Genomic DNA, 13,336 nt, shown 5'->3' with positions numbered 1-13,336 from the left:
AAACTAGACTACAGCCAGGCAGTGGTGGCACACGCACGCCTTTAATCTCAGTACTCGGGAGGCAGAGGCAGGTGGATTTCTGAGTTCAAGACCAGCCTGGCCTACAGAGTGAGTTCCAGGACAGCCAGTGCTACACAGAGAAAGAAACCCTGTCTCAAAAAACCAAAACTAAATAATAATAATAATAATAATAATAATAATAATAATAATAATAAAAGGCTAGACTACACTGGTAGACTTCAAACTGAACAAAATTATTCTAATTTATGTTGGTAAGCCATTAACAGGTAACTAGGAGAAACAGAAAACTGGCTTTTGAGGACAGATTTTTGCCTAAGTCATCTCTAAAGTTTAAATGTATATTTGCAGACACAAGTATAGCCAATTTTTAAAGCACTTCATATTCTTTATTCAAATTTTAAAAATTATATTCATTTATTTATGTGTGGGCATATGTATGTGTACCTGTGGAGATCAGAGGGCAACATTAAAGAGTTACATATTATTTTATTCAGACACATATTATACTGCTGCTGGCAACAAGTCAATATTAATGAGCCAATACCACAGTATCTTTAAACAGAAACAAATATAAAATCAGACTCTGTATTGATTAGTTGATAAAAAAGTTACTGAAGATCAAAGAAAACCTGACCTTTTGTATTTTCCCTTCAAGTGAATTCCCTCAGAATTCACTTAGTCAATGTGAATAATGAGCTTTGATTACACTTATCACTCCAAAGTCTAAAGTTGCTGAATACAGCTGAGCAGAAAAACAGTGCCAAACACATGACAACAAATGAGAGTGGACTATGGAAAGCAGCTAGCTTTCTAAGGCAACCTTCTGTGCTACAGTGGAAGGGCAGAGAGCTAGTGCCTTCCTCTCAACTACAGTAAAGAGTACTCACACTGAAGAGTTCCTGTTCTTGCTTCGTTCCTACTGAAATCTGATGGAGCACTTCTGTGTCTCAACTGCGATAAGGCGTTCTTGTGAGACCTAGATGAAACACGAGAGCTTGTGACTGACTCTGGAGACGAGTGAAGGGACAGTCTTTGCCACAGAATCTGCTACACTGGCCTGTCTCTCTTAATGCTCTCCTTAGTGACACATGTTAATGTTTAATAATTCTATTGTGAAATTTCCATTTATTTTATCTTTCTACAGCTTATCTACTTAGAGATGAAGATTGTATCAGTTTTCCAAATAGATTGAGGGAGAAACAAAACTAAACCAAACCAAATCAAAAGAACTCCTGAACACTCCTCAAACCACATACATTTATTTTTCTTTTTTCCTGTGGCTTCTAAATCATTTTCTGCAGAAAATTTTCAAAATTTCTTTACCTAATGTTAGATCCCTTACTTTATAGATTTGAAGACTTTTTTTTTTTTTGAAGTTAAGATTATATGCTGGAAATAATGATTGTGGCATGTTTTGTTTTTTAACAGTCCTGCAAAGCTAACATTATTCTAATTTTCTTTTATATTTTATTTTTATTTTGTGTTCATTTGTGTTTTGTCAGAATGTATGTGTGTGTGAGGATGTCAGATGCCCTGGAACTGATGTTAGACAGGTGTGAGCTACCATGTGGTTGCTGGGAATTGAATCTGGGTTCCCTGAAAAATCAGCCAGTGTTCTCTCTCAACCGTTCAATTTTCTCTTCAGCCTTGCGTCATTCTAATTTTATACAGAAGCAAAATAGAACCTAAAAAAATCAATGTGCTTGAACTTAGGTAGGTATGTTACCCCCACCTAATATATTCACACTTTAGCTATGCTTTTAGCCACAAAAGTACTCTACAACTAGCAAATCCTCTCTTACCTTTCCTCTCTCCTAAAATACTCTATTGTATTGTCTTCACCTCTGTGTATTGACCCTATGCAGGTTCTACCTTAGGACAATATTCCTCTCCTTCTGACCTTATCCAAGAGGAAAGCTAAATTTCCAAGCCCCATAAGTCACAGTGTTCCAATGATGGGTCTTCACCACAGGGTTTGTTTTTACAGTGCTGGAGACTGAACCCAGGTCCTCCTTACACAAGCAAGGGCTCTATCACTAAGCTCTAGCACCAACTCCAATAGTTTTTACTTCCCAATGACTTCCACTCCTATTTCCACAGAAATCTTAGCTATATCCCCTTCTACCATTCTTCACTGCCAATTGACTTTCCAAGAACTTCCCATCACTCATATATCTTTCTTATGGTGGTGCATGCCTGTAATCTTAGCAGGCTAAGGCAGGATGATCAATGCAGGTTTGAAGCCAGCATGGCCTACACAGTAAGTTCCAGATAGCCAGGGCTACATACCCTGTTCCCCCTTCTTCCCAGGTATATATACAGAGACTTTTGTGGACAAATCATATAACATCTTGGATTCTAAAGTCCTATCCAGTAATCCCTTCCACATACCCATACCCAGCCAGCAACCCAACTGATCTATTTCTGCAGTCATTTACAAAGACTTTCTGGTTTTTGGACATGTTAAGGTTGTTTCTTACTGCATTTATAGTAGATCCGAAAAATTTCTAATAACTGTGTAATTGGAATATGGGACACTCATCAAAAATTGTAGCTTTGAATCCTTTCCTGTTCTAGCAGTGAATCTTTGTTTTTTTTGACAGAATACCTGAACAAGCTCATGTGTTCCTTATTTGTTAGTCTAATCGCCCGCCTATTAGACACAATGTAATGATCTAGATCCCATATCAAAGTCTTTATACATAAAAATTTCAAGAAATTTCAGGGTCTAGAATACCTATTGATCTAAACAGGACAGGGCTACTTCTAAATCATAGTTTTACATGCTAATTATATTTAAATATACATAAATTGCTTTTATCAGTGATTTTAAGGACAAAGACAAGCATCATATTTTACCTTATTGAGGATACTGTATCCACTAAGGATTCTGTTTCTGTAGACTGCTGGCCATTAACACTGTGAAAGGAAGAAAAAAAAAATCTAAGAATACATACAAATGGTATATATATATATTGTATGCTACAATCAAGCATTTACCATGTTTTTTTAGAAAGCTCCTATTCCATGAAGTGGCATTTGCCAGCTTTACTGGAGTACAACTGATACATGAAAAACACATGGTTCCATTTTCTTTTCTTCTCTTTCTAACCAGTTTCAAATTGAACTTTTGGGAGATTGTGGTAGTGGGTAGGAAGTGAGATGAGGTCTTATATAATCCAGGCAAAAATCAAACTCACGCTCCCCCTGCTTTAGTCTCCCAGGTCCTAGTATAAAAGCTATAAACTACTACATTTCCAACTGAACTAAAAAAACAAAAACAAAAAAAACCCCAAAACTCCTTTGCTGGCACTAAAATACCATCTAGAAACACAGCATGGCCATGTTCAATTACATCCTCCAATGAGTCTGTTTCACTTTTCTGAAATTATATTTGCTCTTGAATCTACTGATATTTTTTTTTCACTTTTTTCTTTTTTATTCTTGAGACAGGGCCAAGGCTGAAGCCATGCTGGCTTCAAGCTTGCTATATAGCCAAAACAGACCTTAAACTTTTGATAGTGTTCCCACCTGCCAAGTGCCAGGGTTTTAGGTGTATGTTACCATTTCAGGCTTTATGTTGTGTTGGGAATCAAATCCAGGGCATTATTCAAGATAGTCTAGTACTTTACCAATTGAGCCACACCCCATATATAAAGATCTTAATCATCTGGGCACATATATCCTTTAATCCTAGCACTCAGGATCTCTAAGAGTTTGAGGCCAGGCTGGTCTATATAGCAAGTTCCAAGCCAACTAGGGCTACTTAGTGAAAATTTATTTTAAAACAAAACGACTAAAACCTCTGTCTATCTTAACCTTATCTATAGTCTAGCAATAAATTATGGGTTTTGTGTTGTAGTTTGTATTATAGGTAGCTAGGTAAGCTCTGAACTCAGGATTCTTCCAAGTGCTGGGATTACAGGTATGGACCATCATGCTTCCCTTGGAAATGTTTCCTTCCCATACAACTTCACAGACAGACTACTCTTCCGACAAGCTGAGTAAAGTAGTGTGTACCCCTGGGATTCTGGAACCCGAGAGGTCAAAGTAGGCAGACTGAACTCCAAGGACACCCTCTGATACATTACCATTTTTGCTTGTGGCCATTAAGTAAAATAAGAATTACATAAATCCAAGCACTGCAATAATGCAAATGTCAGCTCATAACTGGGATGGCTCTGAAATGAGGGTTGGGAAGGTTGCAACCACAGCAAACAGCCTTTCAAACACAAAACAAAACAACCAAAAAACCAGAATTCTGAAACACTCAGATTAATAGATGGAGCTGGGAAAAAAAAAAGAAAAAAGCATCCTGAATGAGGTAATTCATTCAGACAAATATCATATGTTTTCACTTATATGTGGATGACAACTGTTCACCTGTTGATAAGCAAACTACAATTCATATTACCACAAAGGTTAGGTAGACAGTAAGGGACTAGTAGGAAAGAATTTCTCCCTAGGAAATGGAAATAGAATACACAGTTATGAATGGGCAAGGCAGGAGGACTGGAGAGGGATGAAGGAGGGGGAGAGGGAGGTAGGGAGGAAATATGGTGAGGGAAAGCTAAAACTAAGAGCCATTTTGAGGAGACCTTTGTACGGAAACCTCGTACAGTACTAGCTTTCTATTAATACATACATTCATGAAGGTATCTAAATGAAATAGTCAAATAACAGGGCAGTCAAAGCCCCAAGTGAACATCTCGTCACCAAACGAAACTTCCAATACTGGGAATGGGTTATGTCTAATTGAGCTGTTGCCAAAGTAAATTGACAATAAGGTCCTAATTCTGAAGACAATACCTACACACCTCATTGAACATGGAGAAATCATGCTGATGCCTTCCTAAAGTCTTCACCTCTATTGATAAGTGTTTATGGTACTAGAATGTACTCTGCATGCCACCAAATAAGAAAGGTAAAGACCAACCGAGCTTCAAACCCTTCAGGCTATAAGAGTGAGCTTCCTGCAAGATTCACTGCTGCAATAGTGGCTCAGAATTTGTGGGAGTGACTAATCAATCGCTTTGAGTTAAGGCCCACTCCATGAGACAGAACCCATACCAAGTGCTGCTTAGGCGGCAAATTAGAATAGTCCAGTGCTGAGTCTGCCTTAGGCATGCATGCAAGGGACAGAATGACATGGTTTCTGCCCAGGGAATAGAGCCAGCAGGACATGAGCTTCCATGGCTGCTGTGGGCATAGGCTTGTTTGTATAATAATATACAGATTTTCATGTTCCTCCTTTGAGGAGTGCCCTCTCTGCCAAGGTTAATGACTCCATGATAATCAGAGACAAGAGTTTGGGAGACCAGGGTGTGGCCAATGTCTCAGCAAACTGGTAAAAGCTGTGACGTTCAGGACAGCCCTTAAGGCTGGGGAAGAACTATGAAAATATGAGTTCAAGAATATATAATTTCTCAACTATGCAAAATATGAGGATGCAGTATGAATTGTATAAGGAGCTTCACCGACCTAAAAGAACAGAGGCAGATATACTGTGAGTCAGCTTGCTGGAGAGATACAAAGACAGATACAAAGACAAGCAAATTCTTGAGTTCAAGGTCAGCCTGGGACAGAGCTAAATTAGGCCTACGACTGGTAGAAATGCCTATCTCAGAGCAAGATCCCATCCAGCTAGCTTATTGCCTGTGCTTACAAAGGCAAGCAGATTTCTGAATTCACTTGCAATCTTAAAAAAAAAAAAAAAAAATGTGCTTGCTTTTTTTTCCCCCTCAGGGGGCTGGGGTCATGGAATTCTGATTGGTGGGATAATCAAAAAGGCACCTGGAGTAAATTACTGAATTGAAATATAAATAAAAAACTGGGCCTTGTCTGAGCTATGTGGAAATCTCCTGAGAAAGTTGTCTTAAGCAGAATGCAAGCCATCAGCATGTACCCTATGATTTGACTTCGAGTTGTTCTTTCAATGCTCCTAGATACCCCTTTCCTAGGACCCCCTTCAAGCTGAGACTGTCCTTGGCAGTCAGGGACCTTGGGGTGGGGGTTGAGGGGGGGGGGGGATCAATACTACTGTTCCCCTAAAGGAATGCAGCAACAAAATGACTAATAACATTCTGCTATACTTGTCGCTCTGTGTCTCCCTTAGCCAGCATGAGAAGTTTCCTCCTATAGCAGATGAGAACAAATACAGAGATTTACAGGCATACATAATACAGTCATACAACACTCATGCTTAAAAGGGATGTCTCTATCAAATCCCTCTCATTGGGGCTCAGAGCACTATGTAGAAGAGAGGATGAAAAAGAGTATTAAGGCCATCTTGTCTGCCCGGTCCCTCTGAGACCAGTCTATGCGGACTGCAGAGGGTGAGCAAGTGGACTGCAGAAGCAACACAGCTTCTGAGACAGATCGGGTTTCAGGATCCAGATATCTAGGCACCTTCCCTGGCAGAGGAGAGGTATCCACCTGGGAGGGCTCTGATTGCCTGAACAGGTAAGGGAGCCATCTTGTGTCCTGGGTCCCTCTAATATCAGTCTGCGCAGGTGAGAGTGCAGACTGTAGAACACATCACTGGGACAGGCCCTGTTTCCGGCCTTCATCTTCAGCCAGGAGGCAGGTCTGAACAACAGACCTCTGTGCACCTCCCCTGCAAGGAGAGCTAGGCTGCAGAGATTACTCTGACCACAGAGACTCGAAGAGAGCTGGACTCCCAGAACTGCTGACAGAGTCTAACAGAATCACAGGAGGAACAAGCTCCAGCCAGAGACAACTATAACAACTAACGCCAGAGATGACCAGATGATGGAAAGGCAAACGTAAGAATCTTACTAACAGAAACCAAGACCACTCACCATCATCAGAACCCAGCACTCCCGCCTCAGCCAGTCCTGGATACCCCAATACACCTGAAAAGCAAGACTGGGAATCAAAATCGTATCTCATGATGCTGGTAGAGGACTTTAAGAAGGGCATTAATAACTCACTTAAAGAAATACAGGAGAACACTGCTAAACAGGTAGAAGTCCATAAAGAGGAAACACAAAAAATCCCTTAAAGAATTACAGGGAAACACAACCAAACAGGTGATGGAATTGAACAAAACCATCCAAGACCTAAGAAGGGAAGTAGAAACAATAAAGGAAACCCAAAGTGAGACAACGTTGGAGATAAAAACCCTAGGAAAGAAATCAGGAACCATAGATGCAAGCATCAGCAACAGAATACAAGAGATGGAAGAGAAAATCTCAGGTGCAGAAGATTCCATAGAAAACATGGACACAACAATCAAAGAAAATGCAAAATGCAAAAAGATTCTAACTCAAACATCCAGGAAATCCAGGACACAATGAGAAGACCAAACCTACAGATAATAGGAGTAGATGAGAATGAAGATTTTTCAAATTAAAGGGCCAGCAAATATCTTCAACAAAATTATAGAAGAAAATTTCCTATACCTAAATAAAGAGATGTCCATGAACATACATACAAGAAGCCTACAGAACTCCAAACAGACTGGACCAGAAAAGAAATTCTTCCTGACACATAATAATCAGAACAACAAATACACTAAATAAAGATAGAATATTAAAAGCAGTAAGGGAAAAAGGACAAGTAACATATAAAGGCAGACCTATTAGAATTACACCAGACTTCTCACCAGAGACTATGAAAGCCAGAAGATCCTGGACAGATGTTATACAGAACCTAAGAGAACACAAATGCTAGCCCAGGCTACTATACCTAGCCAAACTCTCAATTACCATAGATAGAGAAACCAAAGTATTCCATGACAAAAACCAAATACAAACAATATCTTTCCACGAATCCAGCCCTTCAAAGGATAATAACAGAAAAAAACCAATACAAGGACGGAAACTACACCCTAGAAAAAGCAAGAAAGTAATCCTTCAACAAGCCTAAAAGAATATAGCAGCAAGAAGAGAATCCCAACTTTAACAACAAAAATAACAGGAAACAACAATTACTTTTCTTTAATTTCTCTTAACATCAATAGACTCAATTCCCCAATAAAAAGACATAGACCAACAGACTGGCTACACAAACAGGACCCAACATTTTGTTGCTTACAGGAGACACACCTCAGGGAAAAGAACAGACACTACCTCAGAGTGAAAGGCTGGAAAACAATTTTCCAAGCAAATGGTCTGAAGAAACAAGGTGGAGTAGCCATTCTAATATCAAATAAAATTGACTTCCAACCCAAAGTTATCAAAAAAGACAGGTAGGGGCACCTGATACTCAGAGGTAAAATCTGCCAAGATGAAATCTCAATTTTGAATATCTATGCTCCAAATGCAAGGGCAGCCACATTCATTAAGAAAGCTTTAGGGGCTGGTGAGATGGCTCAGTGGGTAAGAGCACCCGACTGCTCTTCCGAAGGTCCAGAGTTCAAATCCCAGCAACCACATGGTGGCTCACAACCATCCATAACGAGATCTGGCGCCCTCTTCTGGAGTGTCTGAAGACAGCTGCAGTATACTTACATATAATAAATAAATAAATCTTAAAAAAAAAAAAAAAAAAGAAAACTTTAATAAAACTCAAAGCACAAGCCGGGCGTGGTGGCGCACGCCTTTAATCCCAGCACTCGGGAGGCAGAGGCAGGTGGATTTCTGAGTTCGAGGCCAACCTGGTCTACAAAGTGAGCTCCAGGACAGCCACGGCTATACAGAGAAACCTTGTCTGGAAAAAAAAAAAAAAAAAAAAAAAAAACCCTCAAAGCACACATTGCACTTTACACAGTAATAGTGGGAGACTTCAACACCCCACTCTCATCATTGGACAGATTCTGGAAACAGAAAGTAAACAGAGACACATTGAAACTAACAGAGGTTATGAAAGAAATGGATTTAACAAATATCTACAGAACATTTTATCCTAAAGAAATAGAAGCAGTCATCAATAGTCTCCCAACCAAAAAGAGCCCAGGACCAGATGGGTTTAGTGCAGAGTTCTATAGACCTTCAAAGAAGACCTAATTCCAACTCTTCTCAAACTATGCCACAAAATAGGAACAGAATGTACTCTACCCAATTCATTCTATGAAGCCACAATTACTCTGATACCTAAACCATACAAAGATCCAACAAAGACCAATTACCCTTATGAATATCGATGTAAAAATACTCAATAAAACCCTTGCAAACCGAATCCAAGAACACATCAAATGATCATCCATCATGACCAAGTAGGCTTCATCCCAGGAATGCAGGGATGGTTTAATATACGGAAATCCATCAACGTAATCCACTATATAAACAAACTCAAAGACAAAAAACATGGTCATCTCGTTAGATGCTGAGAAAGCATTTGACAAAATCCAACACCCCTTCATGATAAAAGTCTTGGAAATATCAGGAATTCAAGGCCCATACCTAAACATAATGAAAGCAATCTACAGCAAATCAGTAGCCAACATCAAACTAAATGGAGAGAAACTTGAAGCAATCCCACTAAAATCAGGGACTAGACAAGGCTGCCCACTTTCTCTCTACCTATTCAATATAGTACTTGAAGTTCTAGCCAGAGCAATTCGACAACAAAAGGAGATCAAGGGGATAAAAATTGGAAATAAGTCAAAATATCACTTTTTTTTAAAAGATTTATTTATTTATTATTATATGTAAGTACACTGTAGCTGTCTTCAGACACACCAGAAGAGGGCGTCAGATCTCATTACGGATGGTTGTGAGCCACCATGTGGTTGCTGGGATTTGAACTCTGGACCTTCGGAAGAGCAGTCGGGTGCTCTTACCCACTGAGCCATCTCACCAGCCCAAAATATCACTTTTTGCAGATGATATGATAGTATATATAAGTGACCCTAAAAATTCCACCAGAGAACTCCTAAACCTGATAAATGGCTTCAGTGCAGTAGCTGGATATGAAATTAACTAAAAAAAAAAAAAAAAAAAAAAAAAAACCAATGGCCTTTCTCGACACAAAGGATAAACGGACTGAGAAAGAAAGTAGGAAAACAACACCCTTCACAACAGTCACAAACATAAAATACCCTGGTGTGACTCTAAGGAAGTAAAAGATCTGTATGATAAGAACTTCAAGTCTCTAATGAAAGAAACTGAAGAAGATCTTAGAAGATGGAAAGATCTCCCATGCTCTTGGATTGGCAGGATCAATATAGTAAAAATGGTTATCCTGCCTAAAGCAATCCACAGATTCAATGCAATCCCCATCAAAATTCCAACTCAATTCTTCACTGAGCTAGAAAGGGCAATTTGCAAATTCATCTGGAATAACAAAAAACCTAGGATAGCAAACACTATTCTCAACAATAAAAGAACCTCTGGTGGAATCACTATGTCTGACATTAAGCTTAACTGCAGAGCAATTGTGATAAAAACTGCATGGTACTGGTACAGCAACAGTCAGGTAGATCAATGGAATAGAAATGAAGACCCAGAAATGAATCCACACACCTATGGTCACTTGATCTTTGACAAGGGAGCTAAAACCATCCAGTGAAAAAAAGACAGCATTTTCAACAAATGGTGCTGGCACAACTGGTAGTTACCATGTAGAAGAATGTGAATTGATCCATTCTTATCTCCTGTACAAAGCTCAAGTCTAAGTGGATCAAAGAACTCCACATAAAGCCAGAGACACTGAAATCTGTAGAGGAGAAAGTAAGAAAAATACTCGAAGATATGGGCACAGGGGGAAAATTCCTAAACAGAACAGCAATGGCCTGTGCTGTAAGATCGAGAATTGACAAATGGGACCTCATAAAATTGCAAAGCTTCTGTAAGGCAAAAGACACTGTCAATAAGACAAAAAGGCCACCAACAGATTGGGAAAGGATCTTTACCTATCATAAATCTGATGGGGGACTAATATCCAATATATAGAAAGAGCTCAAGAAGCTGGACTCCAGAAATCAAATACCCCATTAAAAATGGGGTACAGAGCTAAACAAAGAATTCTCAAGTGAGGAATACGGAATGGCTGAGAAGCACCTGAATAAATGTTTATCATCCCTAGTCATCAGGGAAATGCAAATCAAAACAACCTTGAGATTCCACTTCACACCAGTCAGAATGGCCAAGATATAAAATTCAGGGGACTGCAGATGCTGGCTAGGATGGGGAGAAAGAGGAACACTCCTCCATTGCTGATGGGATTGCAAGCTTGTACAACCACTCTGGAAATCTGTCTGCTGGTTCCTCAGAAAATTGGACATAGTACTACCGGAAGACCCAGCAATACCTCTCCTGGGCATATATCCAGAAGATGTCCCAACCGGTAAAAAGGACACATGCTCCACTATGTTCATAGAAGCCTTATTTACAATAGCCAAAAGCTGGAAAGAACCCAGATGCCGCTCGATGGAGAAATGGATACAGAAAGTGTGGTACATTTACACAATGGAGTACTACTCAGCTATTAAAAACAATGAATTTATGAAATTCTTGGGCAAATGGATATATCTGGAGGATATCATTCTTAGTGAGGTAAAGCAATCACAAAAGAATTCTCTAGATATGCACTCACTGACAAGTGGATATTAGCCCAGAAACTTAGAATACCCAAGATACAATTTGCAAAACACAAGAAAATCAAGAAGAAGGAAGACCAACATGTGGATACTTCATTCCTCCTTAGAATAGGGAACAGAATACCCATGGAAGGAGTTACAGAGACAAAGTTTGGAGCTGAGAAGGAAGAAAGGACCATCCAGAAACTGTCCCACCCGGGGGATCCATCCCATAATCAGCCACCAAACCCAGAAACTATTGCATATGCCAGCAAGATTTTGCAGAAAGGACCCAGATATAGCTGTCTCCTGTGAGGCTATGCCAGTGCCTGGCAAACACAGAAGTGGATGCTCACAGTCAGCTATTAAATGGAACACAGGGCCCCCAATGGAGGAGCTAGAGAAAGTACCCAAGGAGCTAGCTGAAGGGGTCTGCCACCCTATAGGTGGAACAACAATATGAACTAACCAGTACCCCCAGAGCTCATGTCTCTAGCTGCATATGTAGCAGAAGATGGCTGACTAGGCCATCATTGGGAAGAGAGGCCCATTGGACTTGCAAACTTTATATGCCCCAATATAGGGGAATGCCAAGTCCATGAAGTGGGAGTGGATGGGTAGGGGGTAGGGGACTATCGGGGTGGGAGGGTATAGGGAAGTTTCAGGACAACATTTGAAATCTAAATAAAGAAAATATCTAAAAAAATGCCCGGCGGTGGTGGCACACACCTTTAATCCTAGCACTTGGGAGGCAGAGGCTGGCGGATTTCTGAGTTCGAGGCCAGCCTGGTCTATAAAGTGAGTTCCAGGACAGCCAGGGCCATACAGAGAAACCCTGTCTTGGAAAACCAAAAAAAAAAAAAGAGTATAAGAGTATTAAGAGTCAGTAGTGATAAAGGACATCAAGGAATCAAGGCCTTCTCGACAAACCAGACTGGTGCACATATAAACTGACAGACACATGGCCCATTACTAAGCCACTTAGAAGGGTAGACCCCATGCCTAGTAGTAGATAGCCCAACACAAAATGAATTCAACAGCATCTTTGGATGCTCTTTATCTCATAATATTAAATCAGCGTTTTCTTGCCTTTTGTATCTTACAGGTCCTTTGGGACTTCTGGTGTTGTTTTTTTTGTTTGTTTGTTTGGTTGGTTGGTTTTTTTTGATTCTTTAGTGTGGGAACATGTGTCTGTGCACCTATATATATTTCCTGTAGTTTTTTTGTTTTTTCTTGTCATATTTTTTTGTTTTTGATTCATCTCATTGTATTATTATTCCATAGATGCCAGTTTGTTTTCTAATGTGAGAATCAAAAGATGTGGATCCATATGGAAAGGAAGGTGCGGAAGACCTAGGAAGTAGGGATAGGGAAAACCATAATCAGAATATATTTTATTAAAAAACAATCTATTTTCAACAACAGATTCATGTCCTGTCCTGAGTTCAATCTCTACTACTATGAAGTAAAAGTTTTAAGTTGGGGGCTGGTGAGATGGCTCAGTGTGTAAGAGCACCCAACTGCTCTTCCGAAGGTCCAGAGTTCAAATCCCAGCAACCACGGATGGTGGCTCACAACCATCCGTAATGAGGTCTGACGCCTTCTTCTGGTGTGTCTGAAGACAGTGTACTTACATATAATAATAAATAAATAAATCTTTAAAAAAAAAAAGTTTTAAGTTGGGAAGAAATCTAAGCATTTACTTTTGCAAAAGTCAATCCTAGACCTTACTTTAAGGATGTACTTGTGTGGTCAAAGCATATTATAATCTTGGATATAAATCATCAGGAGTATTTCAGAAATGGAAAGACAGTTGGATGTATAAAGATAAGG

General features: G+C 39.7%; 1 protein-coding gene across 3 annotated transcripts in view; it reads right to left on the bottom strand.

Annotated features, from left to right (window-relative positions):
* Terf1 (telomeric repeat binding factor 1) overlaps positions 1-13,336 on the bottom strand; it is a 58,664-nt gene that overhangs the window by 28,749 nt on the left and 16,579 nt on the right. For all 3 annotated transcript variants that reach the window (XR_015046707.1, XR_015046706.1, XM_021162811.2), the window contains exons 7-8: positions 2,881-2,940; positions 909-997 (exon numbers count right to left, since the gene is read on the bottom strand). Coding sequence is in view for 1 of the 3 variants with exons in the window: in XM_021162811.2 (XP_021018470.1) it covers positions 909-997; positions 2,881-2,940 (149 nt within the window). In the remaining 2 variants the exon portion in view is untranslated. The remainder of the gene's footprint in view (positions 1-908; positions 998-2,880; positions 2,941-13,336) is intronic.

The sequence above is a fragment of the Mus caroli genome, unplaced genomic scaffold (assembly GCF_978045245.1).
Source record: "Mus caroli unplaced genomic scaffold, Mus_caroli_1 scaffold_1, whole genome shotgun sequence".
Taxonomy (NCBI): domain Eukaryota; kingdom Metazoa; phylum Chordata; class Mammalia; order Rodentia; family Muridae; genus Mus; species Mus caroli.
This window is presented reverse-complemented; position numbering and strand designations above follow the sequence as displayed.